Source organism: Peromyscus californicus, unplaced genomic scaffold (genome assembly GCF_007827085.1).
Source record: "Peromyscus californicus insignis strain IS unplaced genomic scaffold, ASM782708v3 Scaffold_10__1_contigs__length_136768540, whole genome shotgun sequence".
Taxonomy (NCBI): Eukaryota; Metazoa; Chordata; class Mammalia; order Rodentia; family Cricetidae; genus Peromyscus; species Peromyscus californicus.
In genome coordinates, this window is record NW_026294391.1 from 46744710 (window position 1) to 46770093 (window position 25384).

At 38.1% G+C, this 25384-nt stretch overlaps 1 protein-coding gene across 1 annotated transcript; it reads right to left on the minus strand.

Moving 5' to 3' along the window:
- Positions 1-1420: 1420 nt before the first annotated feature.
- LOC128116585 (melanoma-associated antigen B18-like) lies at positions 1421-2458 on the minus strand. Its single transcript, XM_052747956.1, has 2 exons — positions 2317-2458; positions 1421-2211 (listed from the first exon to the last, which is right to left on the minus strand). The coding sequence occupies exons 1-2, from the start codon at positions 2456-2458 to the stop codon at positions 1421-1423; spliced, it is 933 nt and encodes a 310-aa protein (XP_052603916.1).
- Between the last annotated feature and the right edge of the window lie 22926 nt (positions 2459-25384).

Sequence of the window (25384 nt, forward strand, 5' to 3'; positions counted from 1 at the left end):
GATGGGCATTAAAGAACTGTCATATGGAATTTACTTTCATTATAGCAAAGGTAGCCATTTGGACAAAAAAACTGCCATTGCCTTGACTGCTGACAATATTCTGGACAAACTCGACAAGCAAGACACAAAGGAAAAAGACTGTCGAACTTTGCGAAAACAAGGCAGGACAGTCCTTCAAAATTCAAGCTTTATAGAAAAGTTTGCCAGATAGTCTAGACCTGTAAGCCAAAAATGGATGTCCCAGTGTTGCAGAGGAACCTTGGGTGACTGTCCAGGCAGCCAGATGTTTGTTGTTTCTCTGTTAGCTTTATGCCTTTCCTGGAACTCACTTTGTAGACCAGGCTGGCCTCAAACTCACAGAGATCCACCTGCCTCTGCCTCCTGAGTGCTGGGATTAAAGGCATGTGCCACCACCACCCAGCTAGAGTTTTTTTTCTTTTACCTCTGTGACACACCATACTTGGGGCCAGGCCCTGATCACCAATTCCACACCTTCTTTTGACCCAATACTCAGCTTAGCTGAGCTCTGTCTTCCACTTAGGAAAGGTTTGAGGTTTTCTTAGGCCCCAAATTATCTTGTTTTGTGTGTGACTCCTTTTATAAGTACTCTAATTCTCACACCTACTCCATACCCTCCCTTGCACTTGTCGTTTATGTGTTAGAGAATAGAGTGCCATCTTATTTAATAGTTGCTCCTAGACTCTAAAAGTCTAAAAACAGTGACTCATTCATCATCTTGTCATTGTTTCCTCCTCCTCCTCCTCCTCCTCCTCCTCCTCCAACTCTTTCTCTTCCTCTTCCTTCTCTGTCTTCTTCCTCCCTACAAATCATTCCTATTACAAAGAACAGATGTTTGGTAAATGTTTGTTTGGGGAATAAAAATGTCAGTGATTAAGAGGTTAACTATTATAATTTATGTTCCTACATTGTTGAATGAATGAAACACATCCAAATACATAAGCTTAATTTTATTTTATTTTGTAGAATGGAGAGTAGGAATCAGGAAAGCCAAGAGTGCGTCATCCACTATGTTTTTTTACGTTTTCTTGTTGTAAACAATTTTATTGAAATTTTTTATATTCTAAGAAAATGCCTATTCTGATGCCATGTTTTCTTGTTTCAGTTAACTAAGATGAATTTTTCTTAATTTGCTTTCAATACTGAAACTCTTAACTATTAAGCATCATAAACAATGTTGACTGTATGACATGTATCAGTCACATACTTAGATGGTGACGCTAACTCAGCGTTTCTAAAAGAAGTAAATTTTGAAAACTTTGAAATGCTAAACTGAAAGTTATTCATGTAGAGTAAGGCTATAAATATGAGATGCACTGTTTTCTCTCCAACATCACCTCAGGCTCCCACTAGTTGGTTGAATGTTCTCTTTAAAAGTGGTGGAAAGCAATATGTTTAGACTTCAGTGCTGGTTGGAGGAATTGCTGGAATTGACATTGGACTGTGCACTGGCTATGATGCCAAAAAGAATCATAGATGCAAATCTGGCTCGGGTTTTCTCTTGCTCATCTCTCACAGCCTCCTGATACAAGGATGGAAAGGCACTGGGAACAGTGTTATGGACCTTGGCCAGAAACTCAAGGACTCTCATTTTGCTGGTTTCATAGTGGGCCCGGGGACCCCACAAGAATTGATAACATGGAGAACCTCTGAAGGGTACCCGCCGATACTCCAGGTACCCCTCACTCACAAAGTCTTTAGTGATGAGCTTCTTGACATTTCCATAGATGAAGTGATTGACTCCAACATGTACCCCCATCTCACTAAGCACTTTCCAGACATATTCCTCATTAACACAGTTGCCATTCATGAAGATCACACACAGGATTATCATCAAGAGGCCACTCTTGGGCATTATTGCCTCACCATGCATAATTTCATCACCAATAGGACTTAATATGCTGACAAGGCCATAGCAGTGTCTGGTTGGGTCAGTTTCCTTAACATCAATACCAAAGGCCAGCACCATGAGCTCAGAGGCTTTCTTAAGAACTTTGGGGAACTCTTCCTTGCTCTGTGGGATGACCTGCTTTAGTATGTCTTCCTTTGTTATTAGCTCCCTGTTGTTATACTTTCGAAGCATGAACAGTACCAGTGAAACTGCAAGGTCATCTCTCTGGGTTGAAGACGAATAACTAGTTGAGGGCAGTGCCCGGGAAGTGCTTGATCTCTTCTCATCTTTGTTCTTGGCACCTTCACCCAACTTGATGCATGGAGCACTTACAGAAGCAGTGGTGGGCCTCTGAGACTTCTTAGATTTGCCAAGTGACTTGGCAGCAGAGAAGCTCTGAACATCACTACTACAAAGGGGAGAAGAGGAGGAAGGTGTCTCTCTCTCTTCTGCTTTAGTGGCCTGAGCTTCTTGAATAGACCGGCTTTCACTTCGGGCTTGATGACGTCTCTCACGCGCCCGGAGCTTACTTTTATGACCACGAGGCATGATGATTCTGGTCACGGAGTAAAAACCAAAGAGCAAGTAATGCAGGCTCCTAGGGATGAGAGGATGGGATGGTGTGTGCATCTGAAGAACGGTGAGACCATCTTGGTCTTTAAGCTTGCATCTACAAACTTCTGTAACAGCAATATATTAAGAATCTACAGTGCCCTTGCCTCAGTTAGTTTGCCCTCCTGAGAACCCATTAAAGGAAATTAGAGAGTAAATGTGAGTTTGATTGACACCTGGTAGCCCTGCCTAGGGCAGACTAGAGCTAAGAGCAGGTGCTAGCAGGTCTGGGGTCCATGAAATAGGAAATGATCACTGAATTTGCCTTTAAAATCATCATGCCACATTTGAATTTACATTGAAGATCATCATGCAATCAGAATTTCCCATTTATAGCTCCTCTGAAGCTGTATCTGTAACCATTAAGAGAAAAATGAAGCAGGGCCCTAGCCAGCTATCCTTTCTGGGGATTCCAGAGCTGCCAATAGAGGCTAAACAGATTTTAGTCTTCAGTTGAAACCATAAACCATAGAACAAGGTCCCTACCTCCCTGAAGCCCGACTCCCCAATAGCCCCACCCAAAGGTCTCCGAGGGTAGATAACAAGGGCAAAGGTCTGTGTCTACCCTCTGTTGCTATGTTGAGAGTCCCCTCAGTTCTCACTCAAAATCTTATCCTTTATTTCTTGTAAACCTCAGAAAACGTTTTCCTTTGCTGACCTGAGTCCACTAACCTGAGATCAAAGTCTTCATTTGCCCCTTAGTACTTCAAGGAAGATGTGAGCTCAAGTTGGGACTGCCTGCCATACCGGAAGTCTCTTACCATTGGGTTCGGGTAAGGAACAGTGCGGGGTTCCGTTCACACGTAACAGAGAGCACAGGGGCAAAGTTCTAAATGCCATCGCCTTTAATCTTTCTGTCACTTTTCTCCTCTGAAGAAATCACTAATCAAAGAGGTAGAAGCCAGTACTATTTTGCACTGCCAACTGTACCTGCGGTTTCCCAGTGATGAAAGCATGGGATGGGTTGTCACCGTTGCATGGCATTGAGCATTCACGGCATGTAAGGGGGTGGAGGGTGGAAATGTTCATCTTGGCTACTTCTTTAAAGGTCCCTTGAAAATACCAACTCCAAGAATGCTCTGAGATGTTTCCCAGTTGCAAGCCTTGGATCAGATTCAGACACTGGATACAGATGATGAAGCTGCCAGGATCCCAGAATAGATGTTGGGGTTGTAAGAGAAAAAGACTCTGTGAATTTGGTTCTGTTCGCCAGTTAATACTGGATTTTGGAATCTTCTGTCTACTCTTTTAATTGGAAGAACCTGAGCTGTACAATTTTTTGTCTCCATTTATATTAGCATATATATTTATACCCCTAAGAAATATGTGTGTCTGTGTATTGTTTTTCATGAAAGATTACTTACCCTTCTTATATATGAAACATTCAATTTCTTATACTTGATATCTTACTATTTGTATCTATCATGTAACTAGGCTGCAACCATTTGATATACTACTATTTTAAAGGCCATTTCTCAGCAAGAAATAACTATTAGTAAAATAAAGATGTTATAAGCTTCTAGAATCATTCTGCCTCAATTCAAACCTTTGCACTGCCTCAGTATGACCTCTACATTACTGACAGAAGCCAAGGCACTGACCCAGATTCTTCAGTGAATCAGGACAGATTCATTGTCACACAATGAAAAGGCTAGAGTGAAATTTTAACATTTTCCTCCAACTGATTCTATTGTCTTCTTCAGTTACGGGCTACAGACCTGTCTTTATCTCAGGGAATATGACCACTTGCTCAAATACAAGTACTAATTCAGTCAATACTTAGTCTTTCTCAGGGATTCTTAGTTTTGCTATTTATCTGTTACTAATATTGTTCTTTTATTCTTTTGCCTATGCCTTCCAGGGTTAAGTTTCATAAACAACAATCCAAGTCTGGACACCACACTGGATGCTGAGTGAAAAGCACTGTATCAATCTCCTTTGATTGCTGTACCAAAATGCCATAACTATTTTCAATTTTTATATTTTGGAACTAAACCTGCAGTTCATAAGTGTACTTGAAACAACATAAATGAAATAAATCACTTAGCATGTTTGTTTAGTAATAAATAAGGCAAACATATTTGATGATTTTCTCACATTTGAATCATCCATAATTTCTCTTCTGGAATTTTCTAAGATCTTAAATTTGTATTTTGCCTGAGAGCATAAGGATTGTTTAATCTACAGTACTTATCAAGAAAATGCCTTACAGACTTGCCTAAAGACCTATATATGGCAGAATTTTCTCGGCTATGGTTTAACGTTGGAGTTTCAATATATAAATTTCGGGACACAATTTTTTGTCTATCAGATAGTAAATATGTAAACAATTTAAGAAATGACATCTTCACATTAGGTATTTCCCTTTGAACAAATGTACTGATTTATTTATTGACTACATTTTTTTTATATTTGCTTACAAAAAGCTTTTATACATTGTTGTTGTGTTCATTTATGGGTAAGTCTTAGTTATTTGCTATTATGCTTATATTATTTGTTTGTTTGTTTCATGTGGCAAAGTTTTTGGATTTAGTGATGTATTTAGCAGATTTCTGGTTTCTGATAAATTTGAGTATTTTATAAAATAATTCTGTTGGAATTTTCCAACTAGAGACTCATACCATTTATTATTTCTTTCTTGATATTCTTGCCTCTTATATAGTTCGGTGCTTCACTACTGTTGTTATATATTTCATGTTTAAACAATAGATGATAATATACAACTCCAATTTGTCCTTGACTTTAATGTGGATATTTCTAACATTTCACATTTAGTCAAGCTTGTTGTAGATGTTATGAAATGACACTTCTCTTCTAATGAGCCTGTTCTTTTCCAATGAGAGACAAAAAAGGAGTGCATCCAGATGAGAAGGGACGTGGGGAGGAACTTGGAAGAGTAGAGGAAGGGGAAACTGTAATAGGATATATTATATGAAGAAAAGAATCTATGTTTAATAACAGGGGAAAGTGGTTTTAAAAAGAGAATTACCTTCTAATACAAGTTTGCTGAGAGTTTTTATCCTAAATAGTTGTTCAATATTTTGCCAAAGTTTTTCTTACGCATATGTATAGATGGCCAAATGTCTTTTATCCTCTAACTTATCAATGTAAGGAAATTCCAACCAGTTCTTTATGTGATATCTTTGCACTTTACTGTCTACTTATTAACTATGTCACTGAATGATGCAAATTTATTTATGATGCATGTCTCCACATAAATGAACTTGGCTCAAGAAATCTTTATTTTTTTAAGATTTATTTATTTTTATACATAAATATATGTGTCTGCATGTATTTATGGGCACCACATTTATGCATTTACCCTCAGAGGCCAGAGAGAATAGGATCCCTGGAGTTATAGGCAGTTGTGGGCCAACTGATATGGGTGCTAGAAAACAAATCCAGGGCCTCTGCAAGAGCAGTCCATTGCTCTTAAACTCTGAGCCATCTCTCCAGCTCACATGACATCTTTTCTTGAGGAAGCATTATTTGGCCTTTGTACCAATATCAATGTAACTGTTGAAATGAGTTCAATAATTTATCTTTTAATATAACTTAGAACAGTTTACATAAGAAAGCAATTGATTTTTCTAGAACCACTTTGTGAAACTGGCCTACAAATTTGACTTTTTCTAGAATATTTTAAGGAGAATAGACTAGTGTTTTACGTAGAATCTCAGATTTGACACTGAAGTGCAAGCAATCATAGAAAACTGCATCAACTAGACTTCACAAACATCATGAAAACAATTTCATTGATAAGATAGCATTGTAGGTGTAAGAGGGAGATGAAAAGGTGAAGGGCTGAGTGTGACAAGAATGGATTGTAAGCATGTATAAAATTTTTAAAGAATAAATTAATAAAAGTGAATATAAAAGGAAAACCTACAAAGTGGAAAATAAAATTTTAGCTCATATGGATGGTGAGGAAGTACTGTCTGGGTAATTTAATGAATTCTTTTAATAAATATGAGGCTTTTTTTCTACTGAAGAAGTTGGTAGTTGTGCAACATTGTGAATACACTAAATTACATTTTTGAAAGTTTACCTACATATTGTGTGAATTTTATCTTGATTAAATAGTGCAATCAATGAAGTCAAATTATAAAATGGTCTGGTGAAATTTTCAATGTATAAAGTGGTAATGTGCTGTGGGATGGTCTTTCTGTATGCTGTGAATATGTGTTGCTATCATTGGTTAATAAAGAAGCTGCTCTGGCCTCTGGCAAAGCAGGTTATAGCCAGGCAGGAAATCCAAGGAAAAATACAGAGAGAAGAAGGGCAGCTGGCCCAGTCCACCACCCAAGTAGCTACATGCCAGCAGACCAGTAATGCCATGGTCATGTGGCAATACATAGATTAACAGAAATGGGTTAATTTAAAATGAAAGAGCTAGCTAACAAGAATCCTGAGCCATAGACCAAACAGTTTGCAAATAATATTAAGCCTCTGACTAGTAATTTGGGAATGGGCAGGCGGGCAAGATTCATCCGTTTACAATAATGTTTAAGACAACAGTCTTATACGGTAGGAATGTCTAAGAACCTAGTAAGACACTGAAGTTTCTACATTAAGAATGAAGCCTTTAATGTTTTATGCTAGCAGAATAAGATAAACTACTTATAAATACTATAATCTCTCAGTTACCCATTAAAATTTTATGATAGTAACACTATTTGTTTTAATTAATTTTAATGTTTATATTAAAGCTATTTTAACTCTGAAGGTTTTAACTCACAAAAAGAAAGAAGGGGAAACATAATAATAAATACAACAAAAGAGATAAACAGAAAAGCAACAATGCAACCACAGACTAGGGTTAGAGAGCCAGTTTAACACCTAACAGTGATGAAGGCTTGAGCTCATAGCCAGCACCCACACAACAAGGCAGGCTTCCCCATAAATATCTACACCTTAGCTCTGAGGAGCAATGAAACAGCAGCATTGCTGGAGCCTGCTGCTCTCCAGCCTAGATGAAAAGAAGCAAACTCAAAGTTCAGGGAGAGACCTCTGCTTCAAAAGGAAAGAAAGAAAGTGATCGTGGAGGACACCCTATGCACTATTGTGACCTCTGCATAACTGTATGTGCGCACGCACACATACACATACACACACACACACACACACACACACACACACACACACACACACATAATCACATAAACACACACCAATTAATTAATTAGTTATACTTTTTTTAAAACAACACAAAATGGGACTAGAGAGATTGGTCAGTGGTTAAAACTGTGTATTGATCTTGCAAAAGACCTTAGTTCTATATGTGCATCAGGTGGCTCACAACTCCCTATAAGTCCGGTTCCAGAAGATCCAGTGCCTTCCTCTGTACTCCAAGGGCACCTGCATTCAGATGCACATACATATCCATGTTGTTCAAATTTCTAATGGTCTTATAATAAAAAGCCCGGAGCAAGATATTGAGGTGAAAGTCAAAAGATCAGAGAAGCAGAGCAAGACACGGCCAACCTCACCTCATCAATTCCTCAGCCAATCCTGTTTCCATTAATCCTCAGACTAAAAACCTCCAAGTCCTCACCCAAAAGGGTCTCTGTTGAAGTGTTTCAGTTCCTGTTTCCTCCTGTCTTATATACTTTACTCCACCCTACTGTCACTTCCTAGGATTAATGGCGTGTGTGTTTCCCAGTATTAGGAATAAATGTATGTGCCACCACTACCTGGCTCTATTTCTAGTGTAGTCTTGAACTCACAGAGATCCAAACGGATCTCTGCCTCCTGAGTGATGGGATTAAGAGTGTGTGCCACCACTGCCTTGCTTCTATGTCTAATCTAGTGGCTGGCTCTGTCCTCTGATCCTCAGGCAAGTTTGTTAGGGTACACAATATATCACCACAGAGCCATACACTGACATAAACACATAATTTAAAATAACAATAAATTCTTAAAATAAAACCATGGAATGATCAATAATTCCATTAAATAAATGTTTAAAACTCACTAATTACAAAAGCAGGGTAGACAGAAGTCCTAACAACATGTTTCCTACAATATCTCACTTAAATTTTATGATACCTAGATAAAAAGATGAAAACTTATAGAGCACTTAGACCATAATCAAACAAAACTTATGCAAGAAGAAGCCCTATATGGTGGTCTGATAGAACACAGGAGGTTATTCCAATTGTTTTGTATCTGTTGAGATTTGTTTTGTGGCCAAGTATGTGGTCGATTTTAGAGAAGGTTCAATGGGGTGCTGAGAAGAAGGTATATTCTTTTTTGTTAGGATGGAATGTTCTGTAGATATCGATTAAGTCCATTTGAGTCATGACATCAGTTAAGTCCTTTATTTCTCTGTTAAGTTTCAATTTGGGAGATCTGTCCAGTGGTGAAAGTGGGGTGTTGAGGTCTCCCACTATTAATGTATGGGGTTTTATGTGTGATTTAAGCTTTAGTAATGTTTCTTTTACATATGTGGGTGCCCTTGTGTTTGGGGCATAAATATTCAGAATTGAGATTTCATCTTGGTGGATCTTTCCTGTGATGAATATGTAATGCCCTTCTTGATCTCTTTTGATTGATTTTAGTTTGAAGTCTATTTTGCTGGATATCAGGATGGCTACACCGCTTGTTTCTTAAGACCGTTTGATTGGAAAGTCTTTTCCCAGCCTTTCATTCTAAGGTAGTGTCTATCTTTGAATTTGAGATGTGTTTCTTGTATGCAGCAGAAAGATGGGTTCTGCTTTCGTATCCATTCTGTAAGCTTATGTCTTTTTATAGGTGAATTAAGTCCATCGATATTGAGGGATATTAATGACCAGTGATTGTTCATTACTGTTATTTTTTGGTGGTAATGTGTGTGTTCTTCTCTTTGTTGGGGTTTACTGCTGTGGCTTTATCTATTGCCTGTGTTTTCAAGGGTGGATCTGACTTCCTTAGGTTGGAATTTTCCTTCTAGTGCTTTCTGTAGGGCTGGGTTTGTGGATAAGTATTGTTCAAATCTGGCCTTATCTTGGAATGTCTTGTTCACTCAATCTATGATGATTGAAAGTTTCTGGGTATATTAGTCTAGGCTGGCATCCATGGTCTCTTAGTGTCTGCATTACATCTGTCCAGGTCCTTCTGGCTTTCAAAGTCTCCATTGAGAAATCGGGTATTATTCTAATGGGTTTGCCTTTATAAGTCACTTGGCCTTTTTCCTTTGCTGCTCTTAATATTCTTTCTTTATTCTGGACGTTTAGTTGTTTAATTATTATGTGGCAGGGGACATTTTTTGGGGGTCTAGTCTGTTTGGTGTTCTATAGGCTTCTTGAATCTTCATAGGCATTTCCTTCTTTAAGTTGGGAAAGTTTTCTTCTATGATCTTGTTGAATATATTTTCTGTGCCTTTGAGTTGGTATTCTTCTCCTTCTTCTACCCCTATTATTCGTAGGTTTGGTCTTTTCATGGGGTCCCAAATTTCTTGGACATTTTGGTTCATGACTTTGTTGGCATTAGTGTTTTCTTTGACTGATGAATCTATTTCTTCTACTGTATCTTCAATGCCAGAGATCCTCTCTTCCATCTCTTGCATTCTGTTGGTTATACTTGCATCTGAAGTTCCCGATCGTTTACTCAGATTTTCTATTTCCAGCATTCCCTCTGTTTGTGTCTTCTTCATTTTTTCTATTTCCCTTTTCAGGTCTTGGACTGTTTCCTTCATTTGTTTCATTGCTTTTTCTTGATTTTCTTTCAGTACTTTATTGTTTTCTTCCAGGACTTTATTGATTTCTTCTAATTTGTTTGCCCTTTCCTCTAGTTTTTTAAAGCATTCTTCCCACTTTTTTTCTTTTCCTCTACACAAGCCTCTACCTTCTTCATGATGTCATTCATAAGACTGTTTTCTTCTCCTTCCAATTTTTGATGTTCAGGTCTAGATGTTGGAGGAGGGCTCAGTTCTGCTGATGCTGTATTGCTCTTCATTTTGTTGTATGTATTTCTGCTTTGACATCTGCCCATCTCCTTGTGGTTCGTTCTTGGTCTTATCAGCACACTTGTTTCAGACAGAGCTGACAGATTCAGGAAGTCTCTCTCTCTTGTCCAGATGGAAGCTCTCTTGTCCAAATGGCGACTCCGGGGCAGGATGGGTGCTCTTGTCCAGAAGGAAAGTCCAGGGCAGGATGGGAGCTCTTGTCTGTCTCTCTCTCTCTCTCTCTCTCTCTCTCTCTCTCTCTCTCTCTCTCTCTCTCTCTCTTTGGTCCAGAAGAGAAGTCCAGGGCAGGATGGGAGCTGGGGGCCGGTCTCTAAGTCCCAGGAAGTGGCTGGGGTTTCGGGGTCTCTGTTCCAGAAGGGAAGTCCGGGGCAAGATGGGAGCTGGGGGCTGGTCTCTAAGTCTCAGGAAGTGGCTTGGGTCTCAGGCGGATGGGCGTGGGGGCAGGGTGTGGAGATTACAGGGTCTGCTGGGGGTCTTGGAGAAGGGGATCCTTCCCGGTGGGGCTAGAAGGGAACCTGCCTGGTGGCCAGAACCTGTGGCCAAGTTGGGCAGGTCTTCCCTGGAGTGGCTGGTGCCCAGGGATGGGGTCCGGGCTGAGCCAGGACACTCACCTCTGGTCCAGAAGGGAAGTCCTGGGCAAGATGGAAGCTGGGGGCCGGTCTCTAAGTCTCAGGAAGTGGCTGGGGTCTTGGGTGGATGGGCGTGGGGGCAGGGCGTGGAGATTGCAGGGTCTGCTGGGGGTCTTGGAGAAGGGTGTCCTTCCCGGTGGGCCTAGAAGGGAACCTGCCTGGTGGCCAGAACCTGGGGGCAAGTTGGGCAGGTCTTCCCTGGAGTGGCTGGTGCCCAGGGATGGGATCCTGGCTGAGCCAGGACACTCACCTCTGGTCTGGAAGGGAAGTCCCCCTCTGGTCCAAAAGGGAAGTCCCCTATTTCTTTATATAACTGCATTCATTACTTTTTTTCTCTCTTCCAAGTCTATGTACTTTTTTTTTTTTCGGTTTTTCGAGACAGGATTTCTCTGTGTAGCACAGTTTTACACACATTGTAAACCATTTAGAGGTTTATCCCATCTGAATCTCTCTTATTGTGAATGTATTGCTTTATACTGTAGCATTTTCTGCCCACCTCAGCTTCCCAACATGGCGGTAGTAAATTTACTGCCAGCTCTAGATCTGGAAGCCATATGTACCATCAACTCTCAGAAGCAGTGGGTCTATGCTTCTATCAAAGCAGTGTAAAGCCTAGAAACCTCTTTTTTTTTTTCGTCTGTACTAGCAAAGGTTAAATCCACCTCACAGTGTAATGTGCAGCTTGCAGATGCCTCATTCCCACCATGCTGCAGGTCAACCTCGCACACCACTAACCTGCCATAGAGTAGTAGTGTCTGGGATAGGGGAAGAATTGTTGTTTTGCCCAGATTTCGGGGTCCTCCAAAAGACTGCCACAGAGATCAAATCCCTTATGTAAAAGCAAAGAGCGTTAATTTTCAAAGTCAGAGCTTGGACTGTCTGTCCGATTCAGCACTGAGAGCAGAGAGCCCAGAGCCCAGGCAGGGTGGGGATTTTATCATAGCAGAGGTTGGGGTGAGGGGATTTCCAGGGTTCAGACCCCGATTGGCTGACATTTGTCTAGGAGTATAGGGAATGTTTGGAATGTCAGGTATCTTCTCTTAGGGGTCACCTCATGGCTCTTTCTGGGTCCTGGTGTTGCCTGCCAGAAGCTGTGTCTGGCAGTTGTGTGGTCAAGCTGTTTTAGGGCTTCCCCCACATTGTGAGGGAAGGAATAGGAGGGGAACACATTATATGCATGTATGAAATTCTCAAACAATTCAAAACAAGAAAAAAATTAAAATCATAAATAAACAACATAATTATAAAAGCTAAGTAGGTTAAAGAGGATTTTGATTGAAATTGAACCTCTTACTTATAACAAAAGAAATTTATACATATATTCAATTTAAAAAGTAAAAAGAAAGCACTTTGTCTTTGAAATGCAATTAAAATTAGTTTCAGGAAACCACACAGCATAAATGTTCATACCAGTAAAAAAATAAAATATTTTTCAAATAATGTGTAACTTTGTTATGGTTTGAAAGAAAATAGCCCCCAAAGGGAGTGGCATTGTAAGAAGGTGTGGCCTTGTTGGAGGAAGTGTGTCACTTTGAAGGCAGGCTTTGAGATCTCATACATGCTCAGTCCACACCCAGTGAGACTATTCACTTCATGTTGCCTGCAAGATGCAGAACTCTCAGTTCCTCTAGCACGATGCCATGTTCCACCATAATGATAATAGACTAAACTTCTGAACTGTAAGCCATCCCCAATGAAATGTTTTCTTTTAAAAGAGTTACCATAGTCATGGTGTCTCTTCACAGCAATAGAAACCTTAACTAAGACCAGGTTTTCTCAGGAAAATATAAAACCAGACATATGGAAGGAAATACCTAAAAACAAGGTTAAAAATTAGTAATGTTGAAAGTAGAAAAATGATAAACTTAAAATCTTCTTTCGAGCCGGGCAGTGGTGGCGCACGCCTTTAATTCCAGCACTCGGGAGGCAGAGCCAGGCGGATCTCTGTGAGTTCGAGGCCAGCCTGGACTACCAAGTGAGTTCCAGGAAAGGCGCAAAGCTACACAGAGAAACCCTGTCTCGAAAAACCAAAAAAAAAAAAAAAAATCTTCTTTCGAGACATAACAAATTGATGTATTTTTTGCATTGCTGACAAAGAGACACAGAGTACAAAAATGGACACTAGCTAAAAGAAAAAGATAATCAAAGACCCAAGATATTAAAATAACTAGAAATATAAATATGATAAACCATACTATCCACATATATTTGACAATTCACAGAGAATTATAGAGACTATCAAGTTCTGTAATTCATAAAATTTAAACATAAAGAATTATAGGACATCTATATCACATCCCTCCTATCAAGGCTCAGAGATAATCTTCATAAGGTGCGGCAGGAAGATTATAAACTCCAAAGGTAACTTCAAGGAACCAGTGATTCTGGACAAGATGGGGCAGTTGTATGTATGAACTCAATGGTGATGTGACAACAGGCACAAGACCTATGCAAGCTCAAGCCAGGCAAAATCTCAGATTGGAAAAGGGAGTTGGCAACAAAGTCCTACCTCTAGCTGAGAGGCTATTAACATTTGATAGCTTCTAGGGGAGGGAGAATCAGTTTTCTTTAAGACAATGATCACTGGTATACTGAACATACTTCAGGGCAGGCCTCATGCACAGGAGTAGTCAGCCAACACAAACTGGGCAAAAAGAAATAAATAAGTAAGAAAATAATTACATAAATAAATAGCAATGAGAGAGAAAGAGAGGAGTAGATGATATGAAGTTGGGTGGGTAGGGTAGGGAATTGGTGATGTATATGGAAGGGGTTGGGAGAGGGTGTGAATATACTTTAATGCATTTTATGAAATTTTCAAAGAATTAATAAAATATTATTTTAAAATATGACAATTGCAGTAAGTCAGAAACTGTAACACAATAATGGATGAAATAAAAGAGACAAATAAAGCAAAATACCAAAGCTATGATTAAAAGAATCAACAAGATACCATTTTGTTTATCTATATACAAAGTTTCTATCACAATATCAGTTGCATGCTTTGTAGATACACACAGGATAGATTAAATAATGATAAAGAAAATTAAATCAACCAGAACAGTTAAAATAATTTTAGAAAGGAATAAATGAGAGGAATTGCATTACCTAAGATTACACGCCAACATTAATCAAGTCAACATGAAATTGACAGGAGTAAACACATAAGCAAACAAAAAGAACCAGAAATACATTATATAGCTAACAGACTTTTGGCAACATTGTCAAAGCAATTCAGTAGAGAAAGTGTAGTCTTTCTAACAAATGGTGTGAAAACAATTTGACTTCTATAGGATTTTTTCTGAAGAGAGCCTTGTCCTAAATGTATTTTATAGTAGATATTTCACATTGATTTAGTTCTAAATATAAAACATAAAAGCATAAAACTTTTAGAAAAAACTAGAAGTTCTGGGGATATAGCTCAGTGGTTGAACACCTGCCTAGCATGCAAGAGGTCCTAGGTTCAACCCCCAGTATGAAAATAAAAAAGGTATAATACAGAAGATCTTGGTGGTGACCTGGAGGATAATGAAGAATTTTAAACCTTAACCCCAAATTATGAAGCATAAAAGGAATTATGGATAAATTTAACTTTATTAAATTTAATAATGCCTGACTGTGAAAGACACAGAAAAATGAAAGGACTTTGCAGTCTGGGACAAATTATATGCAAATCACATAACCAGTGAAGGACTTATAACTTGAAAAATTACTTAAACTCAATACCAAGCCAAAAAGAGCCAATTTTTGCAAAGCAAAACTATATATAATCTGAACATACTCACTTATTCAAAAAGGATACATGCACGGGCAAATAAAAAGATGTTCAACATCATTATACTATAGGTAAATGCAAATTAGTTTAAATATAAAATTCACTAATATCTCTGTAAAGCAACCTAGAAGTTATTTATCAAATTAAATATATATTTAATCATACATTCTAGTAGTTACCTTTTGAGTATGTAGTCTAAGAAGTGAAAACCTTTGCTGGTAATGAGCACAAACTAGAAACAACCCAAGTAGATTTTGCCAGATGGTTAAACAAATCATAGTGTACACATAAAATGAACTCCTGACACAAAAACTAACAATAACTACAAACAATAAATTGAACCAGATCTAAAAGTGTATTTCTTTGAGTGGAAAATAACAATCTCTAGAGGTTACTTTTAATTTCATTGATATGAAATTCTTAAAATTATGATACTATAAATGAAGAAAACTCAGGGGCTTCCTGGGATAGTTAAACGGGAGTATAAGTACAAGGAATGTAAACATAGGCCATTTGGGAAATAATTGGAGCAAGCTGTACTCTAATTGTAATTTTAGGTAAAAACATATACATTTTTTTCAATAGAGCTAAATACCAGAACTTACACCATAAAAGAAACAACAAAAACAATAAGTGACTCAACATTAAAACTGAGTAAATACAGATTAGACTGTGGTTTTATAATTTTATCTTTTTACTCAAATAGAATTGCATCACTTTTCCCCTCCCTTTCTTCCCTCCAGCCCATTCCAGCTACCCTCCCTGGAGTCCCTCCTACTTCCCCCTTCTAAATTAACAGTCTTTTTGCTTTGATTATTATTGTTGTACATATATATATATATATGTATATATATTTATATATATGTACACACACACATATATATATAAATATGAGGAGTAGGTGTATGTGTGCACAAACATATATAAACACAACCTGCTTAATCTATTTAGTGTTGCTTGTATGTATATGTTTTTGGAGCTGACCACTCAGTATTAGACAACCAATTAAAGTGGTCATCCCTAGGAAAGAAGAGTTCCCCCCTCTCTCAGCAGTTGTTAGCTGCCTGTAGTTCCTTATCTAAGGGTGAAGCCTCATTATATTTCCTCCTTCCACGCTGGCGTGTCATGATGTCATGATTATTAAGATCTTGTTTAGTCAGCCATATTGTTGAGAGTTCATCGGTGCAGTTTGCCTGCCATACATAAAAGACACAATCTTGCAATAGACTTTCTGGTCCTCTGACTCTTATAATCTTTCTGCCCCCTTTTTTTCCAGGGTGTTACCTGAGCCTTAGGTGTAAGGGTTGTGTTGTAGATATATCATTTTATTCTGGAAACTCCTCAGTCAGTTATCTGCATCTTGACAAGTTGTGGTTCTTTGTAATTGTCTACAACTGCTGCTTCAAAAAGACATTTCTCTGATGAGGGGTGAGAACTAACCTTATTTTGTAGCTTTATTTTTTAAGATTTATTTTTATTTTAAGTATGTGTGTGAGGGCATGGGGAGGGAATATGAGCGTAGTCACTCCAGGAAGCCGCAAGAGTGCATTGGATCCCCTGAAGCTGGAGTTGCAGGGATGTGAGACCTGCTGACAGGGATGCTTGGAACCAAACTCCAGTCTTCTGTGGGAGCAGCACATATTTTTGGTTTCAACCATCTGCTCAGTCCCTAAAACTGATATTGTTAGAAGCTGGGCCCCCCAAAAAAGCTGAGGAACTCTCTCTACCACTTATAATTTCTATGAGCCTAAAGTGATTTTAAAATAAAGGGTCAAAAGACTTCTGATATTAGCTCCAATATCTAAAAACATAGAAGCCATTACTTCTATATTTTCAAGAAATAGCTGTAAAATTGAAAGTCAATTACTTTTCCAAAACTGAGCAGAGGACTTAGGTTAGCAAGGTCACAGGGTCAACTGCCACCCTGAAGTGAGGAGAAACAGGCACATTCAGAAAGATACAATGATTTGCTTCCCTGGAGCAGAAACTACAGGAAACCACACAGGCAGAACCAATTACTTCACTAGTAATATTGACAAATTACTGTGGAATGAATGCAGACTAGTTTGAAACTGCAAAACTCCTGGGAGTGGCAATCGCAGAGGGGACCTTAGAGTTTTGCAGACTTTTGGTCGAGAGGTCACCAGGTTCTTATAATGGGAATCTGAGAAAAGTCCCCTAGTGGTTCTGCCAAGAGGAAGAAGAATATTCTTTCTCAATAACAGAGGCTTATTCCCCAGGGTAACATGGAGACTTGATGTTACCAAGAGGAATTATTTTCCATTTAACTCCAGAAATATTCATCTTTCCTGTCTCAACTAAGGAAAAAATAAATAACATAGTTGACATAATATAGGGCTCCAAATACATTGATTGGAAAGTAGGCAAGTGAGAAAGCAAAGGGCTGAGATAGGGAGTAGGGTAATAATATTGTGATCATAGCATTACGAAGAAGCAGACCCACAAAAACACTAAAATCTAATTTTATAAAATTCTAGAGCCCCTATTCCAAGTCTACATCATAACATCATAGCCAAAGGCCCCTACTATAAATCTGAACTTACAGTTAATAAATCTGAAAAACAAAGGTGCTCTCAAAACTAATACAAGGAGATCCTAAAGCAAAGAGAAGAAACAAAATCAAAGATACCAACAGAATTGAAAGCTGTGAGCACTTAGAGCTACCACAAACATCAAATACAGGTTGATTCCTAACCTTGTTAATGTCAATCCTCATGGTAACAGAACAGAACACTAATGCCCGTTTGGATTTCAACAAAAAATTACAAAGAACAAAACCCAAGAAGAACACAATCTAAAAGTGTAACACAATCATCAGAATTGGACCCCAGACTCAGGCTGATGTTAAGAAAGAAAGTTAACATAGATATAATTTTTTGGCTCTTTTCTTGACAGGGTTTCATTGTGTTAGTGTTGAATATCCAATCCTGCTTCAGCCTCTAGCAGGAAGGAGGAGGAAACAGGATTGAAAGTTCCAAAAATGTCTGGACTATAGAGTGCATTCAAGATAAGCCTGAAGAATTTTGAGACCTGATGTCAAAATAAAAGCAAAGAGAAAGCTGAGGATATAGTTCTATCAATGGTAGAGTGCTTACCTAACATGCATCACCAGTACACATTCTCCCCAAAAAAGAATTAAAGACAAGGGAGATAGTTCAGCTGGTTTAGGCACTTGCCATCAAGCCTATAACCTGGATTTAACCTCTGGAACCTACATGACACACATACTCACACATGGTACTCACATAATAAACAAACAAATAAATAAATATAAATTAAGAAAATATAGACCACAAATTTAGAGACTGTGTTTGCAAATTGTGTATCTGATAATTGAGACAAAGTTGAATTAGGGCACCCAAAATATAGTTCTGTCTCCTAACCCATATTTGTGAATGTGGCATCTAGGGAAAGTATCTTTGAAAATACACATAATTGAAGCTCTCAAAATAAGAATTTTTGAACCAGGGTAAACTTTAAACTCAATGGCAGGTGGCATATGAAAAAGACAGATCTGAAACACAGAGAAGAGACACAGAGTCAGGTAAAGATTGACTAAAGTTATGGTTTATAAGCCAAGAATGCCATTAATTACTGAGTAGTCATCAGCAGACAGGAGAAAGGCATGGGATAGCCTCTGCTTTGAAGCCTCTAAAATGAACTGATCCACGTGATACCTTGATTTCCGACTTCTGACCTCCATGTCTGTGAGAAAACAAATTTCTTTCATTGTAAGTGACCCAGTTTGTTACAGTTGCTCTAGGAAACAAACTTGCAAGCCTGTTTTTAAAAATGAGCAAAATTGTACAAACAAATATCTCACAGAAGAAGACATATGATGGGGAATTAACATATGAATAGATATGCAACATAATTTGACATTAGAAAAATCCAAATTATAACAACTATTTACCAGCCTACACCAAATAGAAAAAACTAAAAATAACTCCTGGTGAATATGCAGAGAAAGGACTTAGAAGCTTGATGTGATGGCAGTACCTGTAGTTGCGGCTTTCTAGAGGCTGACACCAGAGAATCTTGAGCTCTGGTCAGCTGAAGTATAGAAGAAGCTATCACAATCCCCATTGCATCACCAAAACAGAAACAGAAGAGTACACAAATAAAAGAACAAAAGGAAGGTATGTGGGAAGATGAAAAATTTTGAATGAGGTAAGGATTTCAGTTAATCATAGTGTTGTAATACATGTTGGTTAGTTTATGACAAATATGTTAGTTTAAGGTATTGATTGGCAATAGTAGAAATTAAATACTAAGAAAAAAAGAGTGCAGGACAGTGAGATGGCCCAGCAGATAAATATGCTTGCCCGCAAGCCTAAGGAGCTGTATTTCATCTCCTGGATGGATTCACAAGGTAAAAGGAGAGAACTAACTCTTAATTCTTATCAGCTCCTTCTACTTCCACCTCAGACATATCTGAGACCCATAGCATGAGAGAGGACCCACCTCTGACACAGCCTGGAGGGCTAGGACCCAGAGGCTGGACAGTCAAGACACCTAGGATAGAACCAAACATGACTAGGGGGGAAAATTCAATGAAAAGGTTCCTAATGATATTCTACTATACTCATAGATTGGTGTCTAGCCCATTGTCATAGGAGAGACTTCATCCAGCAACTGATGGAAACAGATGCAGAGACCCATAGCCAACATTAGGTGGAGCTAGGGGAATCCTGCAAAAGAGAGGGAGGGATGATTGTAGAAGCCAGATGGGTCAAGAAAACCCACAGAATTGACTAACTTGGGCTCATAGGAACTCACCGAGACTGATTCAAAGACCAGGGAGCCTGCATGGGATTAACTTAGGCACTCTGCATATATGTTACAGTTGTGTAGCTTAGTGCTCTTGTGGGACTCAGATACAGTCGGAACAGGGGCTGTCTCTGACTCTTTTGCTGGCTTTTGGGGACCTTTTCCTCCTACTGGGTTGCCTTGCCCAGCCTTAATAGGAGAAGATGTGCCCAGTCTCAAAGCAGCTTGATATGCCATATTTTATTGATATCCATGGGAGCCCTGGCCTTTTCTGAAGAGAAATGTAGGAGGAGTGGATAGGGGCAGGAGAACTGGGAGGGAGTGTGACCAACTGCAGTCAGGACCAAAAACAATAAAAAAAAATCTGAAACCACAGGTCTGTGTCATTGTGATTGGCTAAATAAAAGGTCTTCAATAAAATCTTTTGTAAAAAGAACATTTATGGGTCAACCACAAGGGCAGATTTCTACAGGAACCCGGTTCTGATGTGGAATGCTACTTCTTGTATCACTCAGGGTCCTTCCCTTGCTAAGTCTGAACAAGTGTTATTAGTAGGAAGGGAGCATGATGAATCAGAAATTACTAAATCTAGTGATTCCAATCTGAGTCTACTGGAGCTGAAGTCCGCAGAGGGAATCTAGACAATATCCTTTAATGTGGTGGGTTGACCTGATAAACTTCACCCCAAGTCTTCACCTTACAGTCATAGAAAGAAATAAATAGTTCAAAAATAATAAGTTCCTTAAAGAGAGAAGTAAAATACTAAAAAATACTAAGCCATGTGGAGATGGGAAATATGGGGAGTCTGTATCCTGTATGTTATCGTGCTGATTTTGAATTTTTTGAATGCTGATGAAAAAAAGACAGCTGCTGACAGACATGGGATTGAAAGAAGGACAGTTGAAATAAACCAGCCTATATACTTTAGGAATGCCTTAACTTTAAATGGAAGTGAAAAATGCTGCAGGGAAGAGGCTTTTGCTTTTATTTCCACAGAAAACAAGAGGCTATGGATTCCTTCAGAATTGATATGAATCTGGTTTGAACAGGAAAGACCTCCTGAAATGTGACAGGTGATATAAATCAGCAAATGTTATGGCTGATCTTCTCAGGACCTGTCCATTATCTTAGATTTTCTCAGGGTCTCTTAAAGATGCTTCACCCACAAACAACAGGAAGCAGTCTGGAGAAAATGACGCCCACATTCCCAAGAGTTAGGGAGTGTGAGTGGTCTTTGGCTATTTGGTGGGTTATGGATGTTTGATAACATTTAGGGGAATATAGTATATTGACACAAATTTAAAGTTATTTTTGCATACACACACACACACACACACACACACACACACACACACACACACATATATATATATATATATATATATATATATATATATATACATACTCTTGTTTAAGGTATTGTACCTATGCAGTTCATTTAAAAATGTAAGGTAAAATTCTAGCTTTTGAAAGCCATTATAAACTATTTAGGATAATCAAGAACCACAGGTTAGTAGTCATTTATAACAATCAAATTTGTAGGTATGTTAGGTATGTTTTCAAGATTATATAGAGATGTATTTAGACAGATACATGGTCTTCAAACACTTCGAAGACCTATAGAATATGGCATTTAAAATATTCTCTTAACATAAGGTTTTTCAGAACAATTACACACATCTGCTCCTGGCAGCACCAATTTACTTCAGAGAAAATGATAGGCATTGAAGAAACTCCATAGGAGTTTGCTTTCAAGGTGGTAAGATTAGCTATTTGGGCAAGAAACTGCTTTTGCTTTGACTCCTTGACAGTGTGCTATATAAAATGGACATGCACAGGACCCACAGGAAAATGACTTCTGAATTTTGATAAAACAAGATATGAGGGTCCTTCAGAGTTCCTACTTCACAGAAGAGTCTGCCAGGCATTCTGCATGACACAGAGGAAAAGAACTGATGAACTATGCCAATACAAGACAGGACAATCCTTCAAATTTCCTGCTTCACTGTAAAGTCTGCCAGAAATTCTAGGTCTGTAGGCTGAAGATGAATGTCCCAACATTGCAGAGGAACTTTGAGTGACTGTCCAGGCAGTCAAATATCTCTGTCATTACTAGAGTTTTGGAAGTTGTTTGAAATACACTTCTTCTTTACTCAGGTAATAATTTATCCTTCTGGGGTCTTTGAAGGAGTTAAGACTACATAGTTACATTTACAGTTTTCCTTAAGTTTGAAAGTAAATTAGGTATAAAACTTTGAAGTCACTAAGATGGGATGGATGTGGAGTGTTTTCTCTGAATTTGCTAAATACAAATGGACTAAATATAAAAATGTAATCCTTACTTGATAAGTGTTTTTGTTGTATATAGTTTAATTATGTTAAAGTTAAAACCTTTCATTTTTGTTTAGACAAAAAGGGAAAATGTGGAATATACTGGGGAACATTTGTTTAGTGATGCAAAAATGTGTTGTATTCTTTTATATTGCATTTATTTAATTCTGTGAAGTTGTGTTACTGTGCCTGTCTAAAACACTTGACGGTCTAATAAAGAACTGACTGATCAATTGTGAGGCAGGAGAAAGGATAGGTTGGGCTGGCAGGCAAAGAGAACTAAAAGGAGGAGGATGCTAGGGACCAGCCACACAGCCATATAGCCAGCTGTGGAGTAAGAGTGAAAGTAAGATATACAGAAGTAAGAGAAAGGTAAAAGTCCAGAGACCAAAGGTAAATGGGATAATTTAAGAAAAGCTGGATAGAAATAAATCAAGCTAAGGCTGGGCATTTATAAGAAAGAATAAGCCTCCATGCGTGATTTATTTGGGATCTGGGTGGTGGCCCCCTAAAAAGAGCAAAGAACAAAGAGTAAAAGGGCAAAGAGTAAAAATAACCAACAACAGGGATGCCTGTGTCTAACAGCCATGCCTGGTGCTCCCAGAGCTAACATTAGGCTGGGGCTTTGGGCAAGGCATTCTTTTCTAGCACGGGTGACTTGGCTACCTTTTTCCTCAGGTTCCTCACTTTTGCCTCTTTATTTTTTAAGACAAAGATCTTTGCACTTATCTTGGTCCAGTCCAGAATCTTCATTTTATCCCAGGCTGGTCTTGAAATTGCAACACTCCTGCCTTGGTCTCCCAAGTGTTGAGATTATAGGTGTGTGCTACCAGGCAGTTTCCTCATGTTTAGTTTTGTGAAGGCCTATGAGTCTTTCTTCTCTTTGCTGACTTGTAGCTGAAACTGGCCCAATGCCCAATCCTCTGGGCAAAAAGTAGTAATTAAAATTTACAGCAGTTCTTCTGAAGATGTCAGGAATATTTGATGGAGATTTAAATTGTTTAATTCAACCAAGTCTGTATTCTTTCAGTCACACTTAGTTTTGGGCCCTGTGTATCACTAACCATCGCAATCACTTTAACAGTAAATGGCCCTATATGTAGTAATTCTCTGCCCATCATGGGAAAGTATTTAGGGGAAATTCCCCACACCAATAGTATTTATTAGTCACATAGACCTCAAAACAGAGCTATAGGACTAGGAATGATTTGCACTATGCTTCAAAGAACCAAGGTATACTGTCTATGATGTTCATCTAAACTTAGAAAAAAAGAGCAGAGTCAATAGTAAACCTTTTATTTGTAGTAACTGAGATGCATAACCCTCTAACTCTCCCTTGGATTTCCACTGCTTATAGCTATAGGCTAGTCCCTATTACATTAGATGTTTTAATTTTCATCAATCACCATACTCTACACACAAAAAGACTAGCTTCTGTGTTGTAAAAGTACTGTAGAGGGGAAATATTTTTCTCCAGCAGCATCAAGGAAGCTCACAATTGCTATGTACTGGTTAAGTATATGCAACTCACTAGAGCACTGAAAAGGTGGAAATCTCTGAAATTTCATTAAAAAATAATATCACAGAGTGACACAGGGGAATAAGCTGTACTCTGATACTGAATAGGGGAGAGTTCAAGGCCTATGGTCCTTTTGTGTTATATTCTGATCATCCCAATCACCCCACTAAATTCAGACTACAAAGTTTGATTCAGAGTTGCCTTAATATATTTGGCTATTGTTGTTGGTTTGGGCTAGTTGTGGGTTTCACTATTTTGTCCTGCTGGCTCAAACTCATTGTGATCATCTTGCTTCTGCCTCCCAAGTGCTGAGATTAGAGGAGTGAGCCACCATCTTAACTTACATTATTTCTCTTAAATTGGCTAGGACCCTGCAAGATCTCACATCTTCTCTTCTCTGTTTTTTTTTTATGACTATATATTTAACCTTGTGTTCAAAACCCTTACTGCTATCTACCTTTGTCTCTTCAGACTTATTTTAGACTTTGGTCTCTCTCATGTGCTCTGGAAGCTGCTCTAACTCCAGTAATGTTCCTCACTAACTGAAGATTTCTTCTCCAGTGTGTTTTCTAGGACTGAGTCAGTATTGCAAACTCCTTGTTTCTCAAAGGAAAGAGTGAAGTCTTGCTCACATATTAAAATTTAAAGCATATCACAAAGATATTCTTGTACTTTAAACATTAATGTACAAATGCTACTTTGTATATATGAAGCCATAATACATGCATGAATACTTTTGTAATTAGAAAATTCAAATTACATTAAATTTAATTTTCAAAGATCTTTTTATTTTGTATTTATTTTATCTATTTATGTGTTTTATCTACATGTATGTATGTCCACCAAATGCATGTCATGTGCCCATGAACGTCAGAAAAGCATGTCAGAAACCCTGGAACTGAAGTTATAAATGGTTGTGAGCTACCATATGGGCTCCTGGAACTGAACCTGGGTCATCTACAAGAACAGTAAGTAGTCTTAGCTGACTGAGCCAATCCTCCAGTCCCAATATTTAAAAAAATTTGGATTGGCATAATTAGTAGACAAAGAAATAGATAATGAAATAATAGTCAGAATATAATTTCATCCAAAAGACTGAACAAATTGAAAACTGATTAACTAAAATTCCTGTCATTTGATGATGTTCATCTATACTAATATGTGAGAATATAAATTGATATAGCATTAGACTAGGCTTGTTAGTGTAATTCTGTGATCTGGCTAAAGCAGGAGGATTGAAAGTTCAAGGTCTTCATAAGTTATAGATTTAGTTCAAGACCAACACTGACAACTTTCAGACAACCTATCTCAACCTAAACTTGTCCCAAACCAAAATGAAAAATTAACAAGGCTGCAGATACAGTGCAGTGGTAGAGCTTGTGTAGCATAAAATTCTGTAGTCAATATTCAGTATGCTGAAAATAAGAAGATACAGCATCATTGAATACATTTCAATAATATTCATAATAACTTACAATCATTGCATTGGCTTTATTTAACTCAAATTTAAAAGTTCTGTTTCCTATCAAAAATCATGCTCAATAAATATCATCTCAATTTAACCAGTCAAAACAACAAATAAAAACCAACTTCTGTTTGCATCAGAAAGAGACTGGTAAAATCAATTTATGAATTTACGACATATGCATATTTTAGAATGTCATAGAGTAAAGTGTGAGTTGAATTTACACTTGTACAGATATAAACACACATATAAAAGACCCTGCATATTTTTTATAAGGGACAAGGGCAAGAGGCAGAAAAATACAAACATTATCCAAGTAGGTTAAAATGCACATTTTTTCCTAGTAAGCAAAAACCCAGACTACATTTTAAAATAATATATACAGTATTTTAAATTGTGGTTGCTCGT

Bases quoted from the DNA above. Each gene is read 5' to 3' on its own strand.
- LOC128116585 (XM_052747956.1), bottom strand. From the start codon at position 2,458: ATGCCTCGTGGTCATAAAAGTAAGCTCCGGGCGCGTGAGAGACGTCAT. The intron at 2,212-2,316 runs GTGATGTTCAGA...AGTTGGGTGAAG, and splicing joins CTCTTCTCCCCTTTGTAGTA to GTGCCAAGAACAAAGATGAG.